A 21,146-nucleotide genomic window follows, 5' to 3' on the forward strand; every position below is an offset into this window, starting at 1 on the left:
ACTGTTGAAGGAGTGGAACCATTTCCACAGAGAATAAGATTTTAGTTCTCATCAGTGAGATTTAAGAAGTCCTGGTTGCTCTTCACAGTATGTTATTTAATGTTCATTTGTCATTATGCAGGCTAACCATTACAAATTCCAGTGTTGTGTAAGTTAAAGTAACATTTCTCTCTGCTCCGGTCCTGGTAATTTGGAAAGAAGAGGAGTTCTGTCTTCTCCCTCCATAGCCACTGCTTTGGTTTGGGGTGTGGTGTGAAGGCTGGGAGCGCGCTCTGTTTTGACTGTGTTTAAAGGGGAACAGAGGCCACCATTCATTCTGGTCTGGTCTGGCCTTAAAGCATCTCAAGGCTCCTCAGCGAGGCTCTCACTGGCTGACTTAGGATACATAAGTCTCCTCAACTGTTCTGTTTGTTATGATCTGAATGGCAAGCTGATCGGAGACCAGTTGGTCTGAGAATATTTTGCTGCCCCTGGGCACATGTGACTCTGTGTTCATGAACTGTCAAAGGGAGCCTAGCGGTCTGCAGTCTTATCAGGATCATTTTTGCGAGTAGCATCAGATTTTTAGCCCCCTTTGTCCCACATTTGAGCTTCCCTTCCTGTCTGGTGAGCATTCAGTGTAAGATGTTTGGATATTTGGGTGAACGGAGGCTTCAGATGTTCGTCAGTTGGAACGCTGTCTCAATCTACATCCTCTCTGCTAGCATTAAAACCCCAAATAATCCTCTATGTGAGTGTTAAACCTATGAGCTGCTGTAGCCCTCTCACCCCCCTGCTCTTTCTGCCATCGCTTTGAAATCATGTTTTTTGCATTATAGTGACATTAGCATGCCTTTTTTTTCCCAGCTGTAGTCTAAATTACAGGGAATTTTATATACTCATTATTTTGTTCCAACTAGTCTTTCCTATGAAGAGTTTCTTCAGGTAAGGAGAAAGCATTTTTAAGATTCCAGTTAGCGAGCTGTTTCCTGGTGTGGGGGATAAGAGAGGCTGGTTTCTTTCCCTGCTGACCAAAACCCTCACAAAGATGCTCTGTTAGTGGGCCAGCGTGCAGTTGGGCCACACGCACGCACACACACACACACACACACACACACACGCACGCACGCACACACACACACACACACACACACACACACACACACACACACACACACACACACAGAGTCTGGTGGGTCTAACATTGCTATGGATGGATGTTGTTTTTGTTTTTGACTTGGACACCATCATGGAAAATATGGAATAAAAGAATGCATTTGTGTGTTCTTGCCGTCCTTGTTATTATAGCTTTTGCCTTAAGCCAGCGGTTATTTTTATTGCTTTGAATTAGACCCTGGTCACCATATTTATTTTATTTTTCTTTTTTTTTTGAATGTCTGGAATTCCCCATGCAGTGATTCTTTGCCTTGCTGCTCCTCTCAATCATAAGCAAATCAGTTTATTAGGGCATATGCTCGTAGCTGCAGGACAAATGTGTGTTGTCATGCAAACTCACATGCTAGCTAGCCTGAACATCCTGTTGATGATGGCGTGGCAGCTAGCTAGCATGGTTGCAATGCTAACTAATAAACAATCCCTTGTAGTCAGAGGTCTGCATAATGTGGTTGAATAAGAGAATATAATTAAATCCAGAATTTAAACATATTGAATCGTCCACCTTAAGATAGGGTTGTCAAAAGTATCGATACTGTGATAAGTATCGATACTAAAAACTTGAAATGGATACAATACTCATTTGCAACAGTATCGATACCAGCAGTGCTTTCTCTTAATGAAAAATCAAACATATTATTTCTCTGCCTCCACTAGCCACACACACACACACACACACACACACACACACACACACACACACCTGCACACACACACACACACACACACACACCCTGCACCACTGTCCACAGCCCCTCCTCTCAGTCGCAGTCAGCTGGGTTGTTGCCTCAGTCAGCAACCAATGCTACAGAGTGGTGCCGACGAATGGGGGTTACACGTCAAACTTGGCGAAGCACCTTAAGGACCGACACGGCAGTCTATATAAAACATTTAAACATTTATCATAAACGTTAACGTACCCTGCACATCATCCGTTTTAGTTTAGCTAGCAAACCAAACGTTAGCTACAGAGCTAGCAAACGTTATCAAGTAGGTTTGCCAGATGCCCGGTTTTCGACCGGACTGTCCGGTTTTCAGATGCATTGTCCGGGCCTGGTCAGAAGGCTCGACCGGACGTTGAAATGTCCGATTAAAATCATTCTGTCACTAATAATCCACTAACTCTAGCCCTGCTGATTTTTCCCTATCATTGGTGGGTATCTGTTGCTTCAACAAGCTGAACGTGTTCTGATAGGATGATGACTAGAGCAGGGGTAATCTGCTGTGTAAGTGCACAGTTTTTAATGAGTTTTATCAGGCCTACGTTATGGAGAAGCGTGCGTCTGTCTGTCTGTCCGTCCATCTGTCTCGTTTGCACTGGGATTTCCCCCTGCGTTGTCGGATATTAAGGGACTAGTTTTGGTCTCTGTGTCTCAGTTTTTTGCTTAGTTGCTTACAGTCTATGCTGCAGAGGCCAGGAGGCAATATGATGTTTCACATGTTAACTGTTAACTTTTTTTGTCTATACCAAACAGTCACAATTAATCATGTATAATCGTATGTTGCGGTTTAGCATATTTGCAATATTGAAACATTTCATTTCATTTAGAAAGTCTGCTGTAGTTGAAAATATTGAAGATGCAAAAACTGTAGTGATAGAATTTTCTTCCTCCAATGATCAAGACTAGAAATTGTGACGAATAATCATAATCAAAATAATCAGGATTATCATTTTAGCCATAATTGTGCAGCCCTGCTAAAAAGTAATTGATGTTGTCATTCCTCTTTGAAACCAAGAGGCACCAAAACCACAGGCTGACTCGAATAAGCTTGCAAGAGTTCAGTACAGTTTGGTTCAGCCTTATGAAAAACGGTAACACTATCTTCCTTTTACTTATGGGAGGAGACCACACAGTTTTAGCTGAATCATTTCAGTCGGGTTAAATTGATTTGGCAGAAGAACAGAAACATGACCTCCCATGTAGGCCGGCAGACCAGACCTTCCTGCTTTCAGACTATGATTTACGCCCTGAATCATGTTTTTATCATTTACATGATTCATTATGAATCTAGTCACACATCCTAGCTTGGTCTGAGCTCAGATGGGAGACGAGTCATAACTAGGTCATTTTTAGCCGTGTTTTGGGGAATATTATAGCAAGTACCATCCAAGTGTCATTTAAGGCTGCTGGCTTGCTAATTGGGCTCTTCCTGTAAACAAACAGCCACACTCAAATGTGCGCTCTCTCAGATACATATTTGTACACAGACATTTACACACACTCACTTTAAAGCTTTCAAGATCTTCACGTTGAGTGGCGTTCAGTTTACACCCAGAACCACACACCAATCACATCATATAATCACAGCCCAGAGTGGGAAATGAACCTCGGCTAACCAAAATAACTGAGTATGTCTGTATGTGTGCATTTGCACGTACTTTGTGTGTGTGCGTGTGCCTGCGTGCGCTTAGTGAGATGGAGTGTGTGAAGAGGAATTACATATACAGTTGTGGCATACAGTAGGTTCCCATATGCTAAATGGGGAGCTATTTTTAGGGCGCTGCTGGCAGAGTTGTTGTATGAAGAGGAAGCTAGGAGCTGGATTCTGTTTTTCCAGTCCACTGCTGAACTAGAGCAGCTGGGTTTTGTCTGCAGGCTTCACTGCTCTACGGTAAGAAATCCAAACCAACATGCTGCTTTCCAAAGTTTAGAGTGGTTTTACGGTTTTTACCCTGTATTCATTTAGCAGTGGCACCCCCACTATAGAAAAAGAAAACATTACAAAAAAATAAGAAAATAACCCCCCCAAACATTTTAAGAAAGGAGGGCCAATGTTAGAATGACCCCTTGTCATAATAACATCCAAATATTCAGGGTTTTAGTACCGCATCCTCCTCTAGAACCAATACTGGGACCAAAATAGGTGACAGATGTTGGACAACAACAACATTTACTTCAAACCCCCATAGCTTAAAAACAAAAAAATTGTCAGAACCTCTGTGCCGGCTAGTTTAGTCTTATGAAGAAATTAAACTAATGAAATTGAATTGTTAACCATGGATTAGTGTTGGAGAGAACAATCAACAGAAAGGGCCATAAACGACATAGAACGAGATGTGTGTGTGTGTGTGTGTGTGTGTGTGTGTGTGTGTTTGTGTGATTGTGTGTACCTATCAGGAGAATAACTTTTCCAGCCAGTGCGAAGCAGGGGCCTGGGGCGATGGAAGAAATGGGGGGAGGGGGGGGCTATAGGAGCCAGGCTGCCCCAGCCCACCTGCCTCTATCTTGGCGAAGAGCGGCAGGATCGACCCCTCCACCCCTCCAGCCCCGGGGCTCTGTTGTAAAAGCACTCTAGCTGATAGATAACAGTGGAGAACAAAAGAAAAAGGGCGCTAATGGCTTGTTCTCTCCACCTCCTCATGTAAGAGGTGATCTGTCCATCTGGCCAACAGTAGGCCGCGGCTGGTGATGCTGCTGCTGTTCTTTTCAGTGGAGTTTTACTGTTTGGCCAAGAGCAACTGTTGAGTGTTTTTTTTTTAAAGCCCATTAGGTCAGACCAAATTAGTTCACCAGGCACATAAGCTTTATTTCATTGGTGGAAGGGATTAACTTTTATTCTTTTCAAATTTGAACATAAAAGGAGTTATGTGATAATAGAACAACTTGCTGAAGGCTACTGTCATTTCTCCGGTTTCAAAGATTAAAGTGCTTAATATGTGCTGAGGTGACAGAGGAGAGGTACCTGGGTTTTAAAAGCTTTCATTCTGTAGATCTATGTGGACAATTAATCCGAAGTAAATTGTCTGATTTTAAGTGTCGGCTGGCTAATTTATAATGGACTTACACAAGCACTGATAAGTCATTATAGACAAAGCAAAAAAGATGAATCACCATTTAATGTGTTCGAATTACCTGGTTTCCATCAGTGGATCAAACACTTTTTTTTCACAGACTTTGCCAGGACTTACTCATTCGTGACTTTCTTCAGAGCTTCCACATCATCATTAGAACCACTTTTTCTTGTTTGCACAGATGATTGGATGCTCTTGATTAAAAAAATACAAATAGTACTTTAAGTCTAGATTGATGAACATTTTGAGTCGGCCCTGGTGATTCAAGCCCCATTTGGCAGCACCGATGAAAAAGCATTTATTCAAATTGTTCTGTACATCCTTTTGCGAGGAAACGGAAACAATATATAGCAGCTTCACCAGCTAGCATCCACGGACAATAGCTCTTTGGATCGTTTGCTTGTTAAAATGCCAGTCCCTGCATGTGAGCTATAGAAAATAGTGTAACATACAGACAGAGAAGAGCCCTTTGTCAATATGAAACTATTGGATGTTGCTTCACTCATTGAACTGCAGTGTACAGGCTCCTTTTGTGTTCATAGGTGTCTTTTATACAGCTGAACAATAGGAAAGCTTTATTTGCATCGATTCAGCGCCATGTGGATGTTGTGATGAAAGGTGTTAAGTGGTCTGTGTGTCGATGGTGGAGTGTGTGTGTGTGTTAGATGTGATGGAGAGAAAGAGGAAGCATGCTCCTTTCTATTGTTAGTGGAAGTAGGAGTCGCCTCTCCTCTTCTCTAATCGTTTCAAGTTCATAATATCGGCACAGTTTTTCAGCAGGAGAGAAGTCCGCAGTGCCATACCCAGGAGAGGGTTTGTGTGTGTGTGTGTGTGTGTGCGTGTGTGTGCGCGCGTTTGCGCTTGTATGTGTGTCAGATTCACCAGGATGGGGAGAATAAACCCATCTCCTCGTTTCTATGGTAACTCAATCCATGTCTGCAGAATGGGTGTGATTCAGGCTTTCAGGGTTCAGGCAGCATGCTCGCACGCACACACACAGACAGACACACTCTCTCACACACACACACACACACACGCACACACGCACACACACACACACACAGTTGCAGTACAATTAGCCCCCTGTTAAAGCTCTGCCGGCAGCGGAACTTGTGCTTGGGTGGGAAGGGGGGAAAGAGTGGTAGGGAGGTGTGTGTGTGTGTGTGTGTGTGTGTGTGTGTGTATTGGGGAGGCTGCTTTGACAGACAGGCCTCCTGTGAGACCATAACACAGCAGCCTTATAACCTTTCCACCAACACCCATTTACTCTCACACACACACACTCACACACTAAATACATACACACATACTGTAAGCACACACACACATACTCTTTTCCTTAACAGGGCCCTTGCCGTGTATTGAGGCTGCGGCAATAGGCAAGCATGAGGAAGAGTGTGTGTGTATGTTCGTTTGTGTGTGTCAACATCAAGCAAATGCTAGCAAAACAGCTCTACAGTGAGTCTACCAGGCTCCTGACTCTATCAGCACAGTAGAATATTACATGTCAGCCGTCTCTACTGTCAGCAGACCTCCATTCAACCCACTGTTAGCTCTTAAGACAATATAGAACAAGATGCAGAGCTGGGAAATATTGGCCTCATATAATTTTCACTTCTTAAGAATGGAATACACAATAATAGATCTTTGGCTAAGGTTTGAATCGCGAATGGAAGAGATCAACTTGCAGGAAAAGCCTATATATCACAAGCAAGATGAGGCAGATCAAAATGTTTGCTAAAGTATCAAGGTCTGTCTAAACAAATAGCTACTAGTTTTTATTGCTCTACTCACACTCATATATACACAGAAGCACGTGCACAGAATACTGTATCTCTTAACATAACAATATGCACTCAGACAAAGTACAGGTAAATATTTGTGAGTGGGGAGTTGATACTGAGTAAATTCCATTTGTGTTTGACAAGCTCTCCTTTAACAGGAATCTCATTCTATCAGTCTGTCTAACTGTCTCTGTGGAGTGGAAGATGAACCAGTACTGAGGAGCTGCGAATTCTGCTCGAATCAATAATACAGCAATATAGGGGGAGGATGGGGGGATGGGGAGAGGGAAAGACAGGGAGTAGAGGAGAAAGAGGAGAGAGAGGAGGAGGAGGCGGCTCAGCCCTGCGTGCCCGGAGTGTGAAGTGATGGAATCAAAGCAGCATCTCTCTTTCTTTCTCTCAATCTTCCCCTTCCCCCTCCATTTCTCCTTTTCTTTCTCTCTCTTAGTTGATCCTTCTACCCTTCTTCTTGCCCTCCACCTCCCCATTTTCTCTCCCTCTCTCCCCCCGCTCACTGCCCCACTCTCTTTGAATTTTGGCTTCTCTGTTTTGTCACATTTTTAATGACTTGCCATTCAAAATTTTTGTGAGTTGTACTTTATTAGACAGTGTATTTTGGAGAGTGACATAGTGACTGAGTCAAGGCCATTTCTATTGTCACTATTGTCACACACATACACACTGTGTATGTGTGTGTGTGTGCCTCAGTGTTCATAGCACATCACCATGACATACTCAGTGTGGTAGCTGCTCCCTCTCTCCTGCAGTGTCCATCATGTTTTATGTATGAGAGCTAAGCCTTCGCGAGCTAATCTGAGTGACATGTTGGTCTACTGTACTTTAGCTTTGTTATTAGCATGCAGCTAATCCTCAAAGCGCACCGCACACCCTTCATATTTGCAGTCTGTTATGCAGCTGACTAGCAACATTTAAAGCACTGTATTAGGACTATATGTTCATCAGCATGGTGCAGTATAAATTGGCTGAATGTACATGTTTGCTGCCCTTGCTTTGCATGGTCTCATTAATAACCTTCTTTGTTTAAGCTCTCTCCTTGTGTCTTCAGCTATTTAAGCAGCCAGAATGCCCTCTAGTTTATAACTGGTGATTTCATTTTTCCTTCAGAAACATTGTACTGAACACCCCTCTGTGCTCAGTGGGTGGGAAAGATAAAGCTGTGACAAAGCTATATTCTGCAAATCCAAAGAACGATGAGGCTACAACATGCTTATCCAGCATCTATTCTGCATTCATCTTGCAGTAGCAGCTACGGTCTGTTTTCTTTTAACTGCTGTAAAGTCAAATCAAACAAAACACTTAAAAGGTTTGTCACATAGCGCTTGTGCAACCAAGGACATGAATACAGATTAAAAACAAGAGAGAACAAATAGGCTACATCAGAATGAGTAGAAAAAAGAAGTCTGAGAAGAGGACTTGACTGACGTTCTAGGCACTCTTGAAGTGAAGATGAGGGTTAAGGATTGTCCAATAATTTAAAAAGACTTTATTAGCATGGCGACAGGAAAATTATATAAGCCAACATTTTGGGCATATTGAACGCTCCTTAGTCCTTTTCTTCTTCACCTCAATAGCGCCTAGATAGTCAGTGTTTTTCCCTTTTTTTTTTTCAAATATATCAATCTCATGATGAGGCCAGAGCTTCTCAGAGAGCGCCAAGCTAACACCGTTCACAGGAAAAAAAGAGCAAATAACAGACTAGCAAGAGGAACTCAAATGCTCCTAAAGCAGGGAAAGGAAGGAAGGAGAAGTAACACTGAATGTGCATAGTGTGACACTAAACCCATGACTGAACCGCCTGAGTGCCAGCTCATTCCATGCAAACTCTCACCACAAAAGAGCAAAAATCAATTTTCCAAACGATTCGTTTTGGAGATGGAACAACAGTGCCGGAGTATTGGTCTGTTCATGTAAAAAGTGAGATTTGCCCTGAGGCTACACCTGAATGTTTTTTTTCTGCGGTGGCGTACACTGAAATGTCAATAGTTGAGTCCATAACAGTGTCAGTCTGTACTGATAAATTGAGTGGTCATTATGTTTGGGTGGTATGAGAAGGGGCTGACATACAGACGGGCTGAAATAAAGCACAGCCTGAAACGTGCTGCTTGCACAGCAAACGCATGCTGCCAGTGAAGGGGACAGGTGTGTGTGTCTTTGTGTGTGTGTTGATGGGGAGCCATGGTTAGAAGTGGGACAGGTGTTTGTTGGGGGAGGGGAGAAACTGTGTGTGTGTGTGTGTGTGTGTGTGTGTGTGTGTGTGTGTGTTTTTAACAACCCAGAGACCCAGCTGAGTTCTCTCCTGAGTTCCGACTCTGCGTTTTCAATAAAGGCAAAAGCACAACTAGCAGTTTGCTCAAGACTGCTAAATGCTTGAATTTGGTCCTATTCTGCCCCAGCCTTTCTTGTCTTTTCATTGTATCTTATGTGCAAAACTTGCATTGAGTCTGTGCATAATACTTTTCAACAGCACACAAAAGGTGTAATGTTGAGAGCTAATTCCCAAGTTAAGTCCCAATTAGTAGTAGTATTGTAATAAACAACCAAGGAAATCAATCCAATATGCACATACCTCCTCCTGTCTGAATATTGATTCATGGGAAAACAAAGAAGTCGCAAAACTTTAGATAATAGGGTAACTCTCCATTGAATTTTCTCTCATGGAGCAGATTTGGGTTTCTTAGCCCTATAACTGTGAGAAATGTAAAAAAAACAAACAAAAAAAACAAAAAACCTGTGTTGATTGTCTGGGTCTGCCCAGAGCACGAACACTGCTGACATCAATTGTACATGGTGAATTGGCTGTCAGGCTCTCCAAAAGTCTCACTGAGAGACACCAAAGGGGGCTGTCGAGGTCAGACTGATGACTCTATCTGAGGAATGCTGGGCCAGTCTGTCTTTAGGCTTAAAGCATGAAGTTGTCCAGTCATCTCTGACTACAACAGCATGATATTAGTCATCATCGTTGTCAACGTCATCATCCATCATCATCATTATTATCAGTATCATTGTTACCGTCACCACTTTTGTTGTTATCCGTCCTGCTTTTAGCATTCATGTAGAATTGTTTCATTGCTATACTGGTAGGACAGGCAGTGTGTGTTAGGTTGAGTCTATTTACAGGACCTATCTAATCCGTTCTAAATCTAAATTCTCATTTGTGGTCAATCTGAAAAGGAAATGGTGTCATTCAGTTTCTAAAATGTTGACAGATTTGGAAATGGCAGGTTTTTCCAGCCTGCAGATAGAAACATAACGCACCATAACATAACCCTTCCCCCTGCATCCGTCCTACACCAGACAGACAGACAGGGCAATTGGGGTCAGGGCTCTTATCTCCACTGACAGGAAACCATGGCAACCATGCTGGTAACCATGAATGACCTTCACTTCGATCTGCACTTTGACCTTCACCTCAGGTCTTAGGAGCTGTGTGTGTGTGTGTGTGTACACAGTGGTTAAAGCCTAGTTCTGTTCCTCATGCTTTTTGTTCCCCTCCTGTTTACTGTCATTTGGGCAACACCTTTAAAGCAGCACTAGGCCAGATTTTTACCAACCAAAAAGTGAGACTACAACAGAGAACAGAGTCCCAAACCTCAGTGTCAGGTATGGACACTTCTTGGTCCACAGGAAATAATCAACTCTAAAGAGCGAAATGCAAAATGCAAAATGCTGTCTCTAAACAGCAGTGAGTGAGCTTTCCATTCAGATAAAGCTGGACCTGCCAACTTACAATATACTGTATGTGCTTTTCCCTTTTCTTTGGTATCTTTTGGTAGAAAGCGATCACAGACGGGTCAGGTTGGTAAACATGAACATGCTTTGTGCAGCTCACTGACGTCAAACAGTTTCCTCTCGCTGCCATTTGGAGCCACCAACGTCCGAAGTTGCCTAGTGCAGCTTTAAATCTTCTTCTGCACACAGTTTTAAGTCTCCTGCCTGCCTGCTCGTTTATCTATCTGTCAGACTGTCCTACTATCTGGTTGGGGCCAGATGTGAGTGAAAACCAGTGGTTTTCTCTCTCTGTGTGTCAGAGCAAACAGCTAACAAAGGTTAGACCAGCAGTAACAGAGAGTAGCCTCTGCTGTGAACTCATGATAAGGAGGATGCGGTTGAAGTGGTGTAACTGTACCGACCAAATTTCCCCTAACAGCGAAGTCAAACTTGTCCGAATTAGAAACAGAGTTGAACACACCGCCGCATACAAATTTGTGAATACTTGCTTTGTGTATATTCGCTGCAGCTTCTTAGTATTTGTTTATTTAAAGAGGTAACAGTAACCTAGGGAAACTGGAAATAGCAGTGATGCAAACTGAAAGAGCGACAAAGGAGGCTGAGGGAGGGATGAGGATTTAGAAGCTGTTTGATTGACCATAAAGGTCAGGATATCCTTTAAACAAGCTCGTTTTCAATCCTAGCCTCGAAACGATTCATTTTGAAACCACGACCAGGAGATGTTTCCCCTAAGACGAGGAAAAGGTGACACACAGGTTCGTCTAAAAACAACCATACTGCGCAGACACACAGGTATAAGGGAGATAAAGGAGACGACATACTAGGTTGATTAGTTTGAGAATGCTTGACAGCAGCACAGAATGAGAATCTCTTTTCTATTTTTAATCAGTCAAAACTGCCAAACGACAGTATGTTGGATTTCCTTCCCCCCCATGATGAGGTAATGCAATATGTATAGGACAGATGGTTACACTGGGAGGGGCTTCTCCAAAACCCCTTTCTTATATAAGCCGCTTTCTTATGACATCAGCAAGAAACTGCACAGAAGAGTTGAACAGTTGGGTCAGTTGAGTTCAGTCTGCACTCTGCCAGGTAGATATGAAATATTCAACACAACAGACCCTCCAATCTGTCCTATCTGCTTAAAGAAAGCAGCCTTCCATTTCAGCGCAACTGTGGTGTTAACTCACATTATTCTCTCCTAGAGGTTAGGACTATAAAAATATTTTGGCAGGTATTTGTTGAGTCTTAGGCTCCATTTACGATTTATATGCATCACCAGTTGGCCAAAATGGCAAACACTGGCCCATGGTAGGTGAATACACATTGGCTAATTTTGGCAAGCACCAAGACATGGTGATATGTATATGAAAACATGGATATAATTAATTTGATGTAGCTAGCTTGTTTGTGCACTTTGGCAGCACCCGACATTTTATTTCATCGTTATCTTGATTTAAACCAAAACATCAAAACTAGTTTGTTGGAAAGTCAGTCTTCTCCATCCCTTCCCGCTGTGTCTGTGTGTGTACGCATGTGTTTAAGTGCATGTGTGCACGTGCCTACATGAGTGTAAACTGCAACTCGTGGTCTCATCTTGGTTTTCATGATTGACATGTGAACGGAAGGCCTTGTGGAAAAAGCCACACAAGCAATTTAACCCACATAAATACCACTGTCACTTGCATCACCAGACCACACATACACACACACACACACACACACACACACACACACACACACACACACACACACACACACACACTGGATGACATCACCTATCACATGAGACCATTGCCCTTTCCATTGTAGGAGATTCATACTGTTAATTAATTGCTGCCCCTTGGCTATTTTGTCTATACTCTACCTTTTGAAGCTTAAAATTTCACACCTTGCCCACACTGTAACTTTATGTATGAAACCTACACCTCAGACCTGTCTTTGATTGAAGGTCATATTACAGCCTAATACCAACGGCCTTTCACTCCCACACTCTTTCAGCCTTAAGGATCATCATAATAGTCTTGTATATCTGTTTCTTACTGTAACGCCTAAAGCTATCTCTATTGGGGGTGTACAGCACATTGAAAATATATCCCCCCTTGGCAAAATGGGAATTATGAAAGGCTGAAACCTTTTGATGATGATTTATTATTGGCAGCATTTTGGAGGTACAGCTAGTGGAATTTCACATGTATGATTACTTCAATAATTATACCTAAATCTTGTATGATTTAAATGTCTGAATCTTCCATTGATTGTGGAACAAGGGCATACTTCAAGTCTTTATTGCAGTTTGTCCATTGATAACAATTAAAATCAATCAACTTATTTGGACGTACTGATTAACGCTGCACAATTAATCATGTAGAATTTTATATTGCAATTTTTGTTCTGCAATTGTCAAATATTGCCATATCCTTGTTGAAATGAAGACGTTGACATAAAAAAGTGCAATAAAATAGTGTTTTGTTAGTCCATTGATGGGCATTTTGATAATGTATTGATTGTATTCAACTGAAAGTTTTCTTTTGTTGTTTGTGTAACAGGAGACTCTGCAGCAGCTGGTGATGATGCCTCTACCAAATGTGTTGGTGCTGGGCAGGAACCCTCTCTCCGGTACGTGTCTATTTATTATACGATACCACACAACATTATACAGAAAAATCTTTTGATCAATGCCGTGTAGATTTTAACTCAGAGTTATTCTGAACATCAAGCATCCAATCAGCTGAAGCAAAACAAGAAAACGCTCATCCCATCTGCAAGACGGTCTTCTGTGCTTCACATACAGCTCGCCTCCCATGGGGGGGAACGTGCGGTTTTGCGAAGCCTTTGTCGCTTCATTAGAATGCAACAATAGACCTGTTGTAATTCTCCATCGCTTTTATGTCTGAAATGAGTTTTTCTCTGGCTGTAGATTTCATTTTCCAGCCACATCCATTCTGTCTTTGTTCCCCCCATGCTATATGATCAGCAGTTTATGTGAGTGTCATGCATAACCTCTTCCACCAAAAATTAGACATTATTGCAGAATTTAAAGGAATTTTACAGACAAAAGCAACAAAGATGCTGATTTTATGAAGAAGGTGATAGAGGGAGAAACTCTGTACAGATGTAATAGGCTGGTTTCAAGGACAAAACCAAGGTTTCTGAGATGCAAGTCCCATGTAGGTCTTGCCTTCATAAGAGTTAATACTACTCTGCATCTTCTTTTCTGTTTTTGATAGAAATTTTGTGCTGATTTATCACTGCCATATGTTTCCAGTGTATCTTCAACACAAAAAATTCCACGCTCCACACCACAAAGATGTCAAAAGAAAGAACAAAGACATTTCTTTTAATGACCTCTCCATTACTTTTTGATGAAGTGTCTGTCAAACTGACTGCATGTGTTTTGCGTATGCATTCAGACATGATAGACTTGCCTACAGGCAAATCGCTTAACTTAAGTGTTAAATTCATTTAACCATTTTGCAGCTAAGCCTTGACCCAGTGAGCCCAGTCATGTTATTTGATATGTCTGTGCGTGGCCTTAAAGCACCAGCAGTGCAGTGTTAAGTGTTTGAATTTTATCAAAACATCATGGAGCGTTGCCCTGACCAGCTTGACCTGTGTAGCCCAGACATGCTATCTGATATTGCAGTGTGACCTTGGTAAAGCCACAGTCCGCTACTGGGGTGAGAACATAACTAGCAGCCCACCATTCAAAGCCACAATATACCAAACGGACAAAAGGACACCTTTGCAAAAAAAAAAAAAAAAAGGTGCTGCTTTAGATAATGTAGTTTGCAGAATCTAGTTGAAACTAGTTGAATCTTTGCACGCCAGCTCCCACTGCATGGCCGTCTGCAATTAGTCCAAAATATCACAATTGGTGTGTTAACTGGAAAAGCGCCTCTATTTCCTTTTATGATTCATTGCCTTTGTTTACATCTCTGTGGTCAATGATTTCAAAATGAATAGTTTTGAGGCTCGGCTTGCTGAGTTTGTTAGAGAATACCTGCACCTTTATGATGATAAAACGACTTCTAAATCCTCAGCTTCCCTGCTTTGTCGCTCTTTCACCATGGTTGATGTTGAGTTTTCATCACTGCTATTCCCAGTTTCCCTAGGTTACAGTCACCTCTTTAATCTTCATACGCCCCCGCTGGCATGGAGCGTAAATAAACGAACAATAAGTAGCTGCAGCCAGTATACACAAATTTGTATACGGCACCATGTCCAACTGTGTTTCTATTTCGGGCAAGTTCGACTTCATTATTGGTATTCTGCTGCCTTCACACAGTAGGGATAAAAATCCAGCCACTGCCCTGCCAAAGGAGCGGAAAATAAGAGCTTTGAGCTTTTAGAAGATCAGAGCCATAAAGTAAAATGTATCATTTCAAGTTTGTAGTTTATTAAAATATAAATATTAATCTAAACATATATTTACCGCCACCGTAACTCTTATAACCTGCTTTCTTTTGGCATTTCATCAGTTCCTTTCCCTGTTACTCCCTGTAATACACTCAATCTACTCATCTTACATTCAGCAAAGAGGCATTCCTTCAGTCGCAGATCTCAGAAAGTAGACCGAATGAATGCAAAAAGTGAATCACTGACACCGCTATCTGTAACAGAGGGTGTCACATTTGTATTTTCTAAAAAATCTGCCTGTCCGTCTGTTGTTTGAATGTGTTGTCACAGCTAATTTCACAGCAGTGTAGGCTGTTCTTGTGATCTAGCTGCAGCATCTTGAACAACTCCTTTTTAGATGTACAGCCTTGGTTTACACATTACTCATTGTGTAAACTTAACCCAAGACAGACAGAGAGTGGAAGGCTCTTGCAGACCAGAGCAGGCAGTAAGCATTAGACTGCATTCCTCGGGGTTCCTTTTGCCCTTTAGCCCCTAGCTAGTCAGATAATCAGCCAGCCAGCCAGTCAGTCAGGCAGCCAGTCAGGCCAGCGGTGGCTGGGGAGTCTGGTTATCTGGCTCTGTGGCTGCCAGCTGAAAGTCATCGGCCATGTGGCTTTTATTATGCTCTCATTAGGGGGCAGGGGCCGACTGTGTGTGTGTGTGTGTGTGTGTGTGTGTGTATTTTGTAGGTGGGTGGGGGAGGGGTGTGTTAACAACAGTGCACTGTGGGAACACACTGTAGCACCCCCAGGCTGTGATTTACCCTAGTCTGCCTTATATACATGCGCACACACACACATACTCACATACACACACAGTGAGATGCACATACAGAGACACACTCTCACTCGTGCATGCAGGTAGTGTATGTTTGCATGCACATGTACACACACTCACACATACAAACACACACACATGCAAAACCCCCTTTGTTTAGTCTGTCTTTAAGCCTGTGAATTTTCAGCAGTGATCTGGTCTGATCTTGTGAAATATCTGTGTATTCCCAGTCTGATTGCTGTTCAGACTATGAGTCTTATCTTCATCTCTCTGCCAATACTGATTCCTGATGAATCGGCTGGTCTGTAGCTGCTCCATAGCCACTTGATAGTCACTTGGTAGTCATTGCTGTTAGAATTATTGCATAGAATAAGGGAATTCCCGCAAAAACGTCATATCCTCTCCCTCCACCAGTCCCGTGGGGGGAAAACAATGCACACTTGAGATCGCTGGCCATATAAAAAGCCCAGATGCAGCCCAAATTTATTAATCTTTTATGCTGGATACAACCAAACATTAGACTTGTGTTTTAGAGAAAAACTCCTCTCAATGAACAATAGCAACAACAGGAGAGACAACTGCTCTCCACTGACAGCTGACAGAAAGGGTAAACTGAGGGGATTGACAGCTATGTACGTGTGTGTGTGTGTGTGTGTGTGTGTGTGTGTGTGTGTGTGAGGGAGCAGTTGTGTGAAAAAATCAGGCCTGCTACTTTTGCTGGAGAAGTTAATCTTGCAATATTACATATTCTGTGTGTAGGCGACTATTTGGTGTGTGTGTATACGCACACATCAGTTTTTACTGTCTTGTGGTGTCCAATGTCTCCACAAGGAAGAATAGAAATAAAGTGTGAGTTTGTGTGTGTATGTCTGAGAAGACGTTAAGTGCTGGGGTGGCTGTGAAACGTGTATGGCTGTGAACAATGAAGAGAAACTAATCCAAAATTAATTCGGCATCGACACTGACTTCAGGTCCAGGTCGTAACCCAGCAGCCTGTCTTTGATGTCACTTGTATCTTGTCTTATAAAGTAAAAAAAAACCTAAAATAATCTGAAAATAGGGCCTGTTCAACTCATTCTGTCCCCTGTTTCAGTGAGATATGTTGAATTCATTGTGGCACGCTGTCAAAGCAATATTGGACTGCTTGTACCAATTGTATCACTGAAATACTAGTCATCGGGTCCAGAATGACTCTATTAGGTCATACTCATCATGGCAGAGGAGAGGCGTGGACCAACAGATTACACACACACAGACACACGCACACACACACACAGTCTGTTTTGTCTTTTTCACTCATATCCACACACACACAGATACACAATGGCGCTGCAGGAAGAAGGGTTAGTCACTGTCCTTCTGACCTCTTGTTTCCTGCCAAGAGGATAAAGGAGGGAGGAAGGGAGGAAGGGAAGGAGGGAGGAGGTGAAGAGAGTGAACACTGGGTAATCACAGATGATTCCCAACATAGCAGACATCAGAGGGAAGGAAGGAAGGATGGAGGAAAGAAAGGATGGGTGGATGGTGTGTTACAGAGAATAGACGGATGGATGAAGTGAGTGAGTGTGTGTGTGTGTGTGTGTGTGTGTGTGTGTGTGTAAGAGAGGAGTGTAGAGGAAGGGAGGGAGGGAGAATAAGACGAGGCGAGTGTGCTAGCAGAGAGAGATGGACAGCGCTGTGATAACAAAGCCTCCTTGCTGCTTCTGCTGCTGGAGGGAGATTTCTGTCGTCTATTTTCAACCTTGCCTCTCTGCCTCCCTCTTCCTCTCTTTCTCTCTCCTGGTCGCATCCCTCCCTTCTGTTTGTGTTTCTTTTGCTCTGTGGCGCTTTCCTTCTTTTGTCTCCCTCCTTTCATCTCTCCTCTCTTACTGTCTCTCTCACCCATGTTCTCTCTCTGTCTGTCTCTAACTGTATAAATTATTTATCCTAAGAATTCCTTATCTCTCCTACGTTGCTCCAGTAGATTTGCTGCGCTAAATCCCTCACCTGACTAGAATGGGTTCCTCTGGTTCCATTAGAGCACTGTTAAGCCCCGCAGCCACTAGAATTACGTTTTATCAGCCCTCAGCCTTCTACACCCAAATTCGGATATTCTCTTTATACTTAATATTTTTTTTTTCTATCCTGAGCGTGGGTGCGGTCGATGATATTCAAGATATTGTTTTTTTTCTTTCTTTACCTTTATCCAGTTATGTCTATGAAAGGTTGACTAAGCACACTTGTAGAGCACTGATGTCCTCCACCCTTTTGAAAACAGTGACACATCCTGATTGACATGAAAATGTACTGCTATTAAATGATAGTACATAACTTATGTCCTTGGTTGACAAATTTATACGATTAATCCTCTGTATTTTATGAAAAATGTACTGCAGGTGATAAGATAAGATTCGGCCAGACTTATGCAGCCTATAATCAATGTTTCCTTTACATTCATTTAGCTGTGGTGCCATCCCCCGCAGCTGGAAATTAACCTAAGAGCTAGAAAAATGTAAATGCAATGAAAATTCACCATCTTGCCTATACAATTGCAATTACAGCACAATTATCCATATCTCGTATAAATATCCAAATAAGAGCCATTTTTAAACTGTAACAACTGGAACTGATCCTGGAGTGGACCCAGGAGCCACTGAGCCAGTATTATCTGTCATATGAGTATAATATTGGTTCCCCAGTTAAAAGATGATTATTTAACCTGCCACAACTTGACCACAGGGAGCAGAACTCTGTTGCTCAATAACATATCAACTTATATGTCTCTATTGATCCAAGGAGACTGAGAGGGAGCGATTGATTTGATTCTTTAGAGAATTCTATAATATTGATGGCTGCTACCAGTCAATTTGACAACTTCGGTCTGTTTTGTCATATTGAGCCTTCCCAAAGGAAGGAGTCTTTGTGCTCAGTTAGTGCTCTACACAGACTGTGGCACTGCTTTTTTCAGCAGGTTAGATTTTTTTTGGAAGATTATTCGGTCCTATTCAATATTTTTGTAAGTCTATCCGATTATCAAGTCCAGCTATAGGAGAAAAAGTCTATGAGTGTTTTGCTTTTTCCAAGAAATCTCTACACAGCTTCTTCTTAGCATTATATAAGTAATGCTAGTATAAGTCAATGGGGATGGCACTTACTTAGATTGACCTTACACATTACCTTTTCAAATAATTGAAAATTGACTTAGTGTCATTCATGAAGGTTTCACTTATCCCATTGCTACTAAAGTTTATTGAAGTAAATGGAATGACTTGGAGAAATGTTGAGAAGCAGGTGCATTAGTCAGGTTTCACATTTTACCAGAAACAAAAACATCAATGTGAAATCTTTTTGATTGTCTCAGGAAGGCTTTAGTCAGGGTCGGCTTCTAAAAATTGTCAACCTTCTGTTTAGATATGCCTGTGATTCAGATTAGTGTCAGTCCCTTAGGTTGGATTCACTATTTTTTTTTATATCAGTTAAACTATTGGGTTTCTTGCCCAGCTGAGTTTTAATGTTCTTTATTGTGTTCTGACTAAACCTGTGAGAAAACCCATAGCATTTTCACCCAAAGCATCTAAATTTGTATTGGATGGGTGAATATGGGCTAATTGGGGTTAAGTCTGGTCGTAATCTTGTTTTGAATGTCCACTCTTCTTCAGAAGTGTCTGTGTGTATCTGCAGCATGGTGCAAGAAGTGGCTTAACTCTTCACTGAAGTACAGTGTGAGGCCAGTGGGGTCATGGCAGGGACACCTTGCCTCGCTGATACTGTACTCTATAACCCTCACTGCCTGCCTGCCTGCTGTCTCAAGAAATCAAAACAAAGGAGTGTTTGTGTAACACTAACCCCACTGTTCAGTCAGGGTACATCCTAAAAATTGGCTTCTACATTTTTCCCCAAAGATGGAAGTTTTAATGATGTAGAAGTAGCAGACTCCACATAGTATACTGACGATCCAAAATTTTTGTTACACTGGCTCTTTGCATGAAATAGATTAAATGATAGGAAATGGATAGGAAGCTCTGATCCTTTTAATTCAGCTATTGAATCCACTTCAATTATTAAGGGGCGGTGCAGATGAAGGACAAGAGACAGAAGAGCTTTTAAGACTTCAGGGCGATGGACTGTGTCAAACAGGGTGTAACTTAATATTAGGAGGGTTGTCTGTATGTTTTATACATCAGTTCATATCTCAGTGGCAATATTCAAAAGTGATAGGATTTTTTTTTCTATTTCTGGCTGTTTTTTCCTCTACATAACCATGATGTGGATAAAGCTGTTCCTGCTGTGAAGATTGGCCCATTAGACTGCGAGGCCGAACAGACCACCCAGCACAGAAAACATGGCGGCTGTCACTAAGCTGGATTTATTATTATTAGAGCTGGACAGAGTTAGCACTCACTACCCCCTGGGCCACAGGATGAGCTGGCTTATCACACACAGACCCAATTCCAAGTACAGAAAACACACACAGTCCCACTTACTGACATAAACACGGCACACACAACTTGCATATACAGTACCAGTGGTTCTCAACCTTTTTGGCTTGTGACCCCTTAAAACGAAGCATACTCACTGGCATATACCATACCACTCTGTCAGTACAATACACACACACACACTCATACACACTCATACACACCACCTGGTTTACTGTTGCTCAGCCCCCAATCCCGCAGATGAGCTCAGGCCTGTTGAGCATGCTAGCAGCTGTTTGTGGGTTTCATCACTTTCTGACAATATGTCCTGACATGTGGCATGCTACTGGAAATTCACCCTTCCAACCTGCTTACACTTTAGAAAACACCAATCCGCTGTAACTTGAGGCGGGGATCTTTGTAAAGGGGAAATCGGCACAGTATGAACACACAGCTAACTGTCAAAATACAGGGAACACCCAAGTATATGTGGGATACACGTCACTCCAAAGCAGGTGTGGTCTATCTTTCCTGGCATGTTTGAGGTACACTCAGCGTCTTAGAGGACAATGTATTTGTTTTTGCTGCTGTCCTCTTCTTCTGCTTGTGTGACCATGTTTCTGTATCTGTTTTTCATCTTGAGTGTGAACTTTTGTTTTAGAGAAGTACTACACAAATAAAGTCATCATTATTATTATCGCCTTCATCTCATGGTGAAGTATTTCTGTCCTGATTGGTGTCTTACACGAAGGCATTGCCCCCCACCCCCACCACCCTCCTCTTCTCCATCCACAAGGCACGAACAGTCACTCAGTGGTTTGATGAGTATGAAAGCAATGCAAACCTGATGCCGTCTCAGTCACCAGATCTCAATTCAGTTCAGCACTTTGACCGATTCTGGTTTGGTGCCTGAGGCAGCATTTTCCACCGCCATCAATCAGCTAAGCACCAACTGATGGAATTTCTTATGTCTGTGGTTTCTACTCCTTTTTTATGCTGCAAAAGCTGTTTGAGTAGACGGTTTTTGTTCAGTGACGAGACAAAATTGGAAATGGTTACAGATTTTATACATTCATCGCAAAGTGTCTATTG

The 21,146-nt window shown here is 42.3% G+C and overlaps 1 protein-coding gene across 1 annotated transcript in view; it reads left to right on the top strand.

Moving 5' to 3' along the window:
• ccdc88ab (coiled-coil domain containing 88Ab) overlaps positions 1 to 21,146 on the top strand; it is an 81,038-nt gene that overhangs the window by 20,334 nt on the left and 39,558 nt on the right. Inside the window, exon 4 of the mRNA XM_071537304.1 lies at positions 13,029 to 13,098. Coding sequence (XP_071393405.1) covers positions 13,029 to 13,098 — 70 coding nt within the window. The remainder of the gene's footprint in view (positions 1 to 13,028; positions 13,099 to 21,146) is intronic.

The sequence above is a fragment of the Centroberyx affinis genome, unplaced genomic scaffold (genome assembly GCF_046629955.1).
Source record: "Centroberyx affinis isolate AG114_WGS23_722 - 3 ecotype Tasmania unplaced genomic scaffold, CSIRO-AGI_Caff_v1 ptg003015l_1, whole genome shotgun sequence".
NCBI lineage: Eukaryota > Metazoa > Chordata > Actinopteri > Beryciformes > Berycidae > Centroberyx > Centroberyx affinis.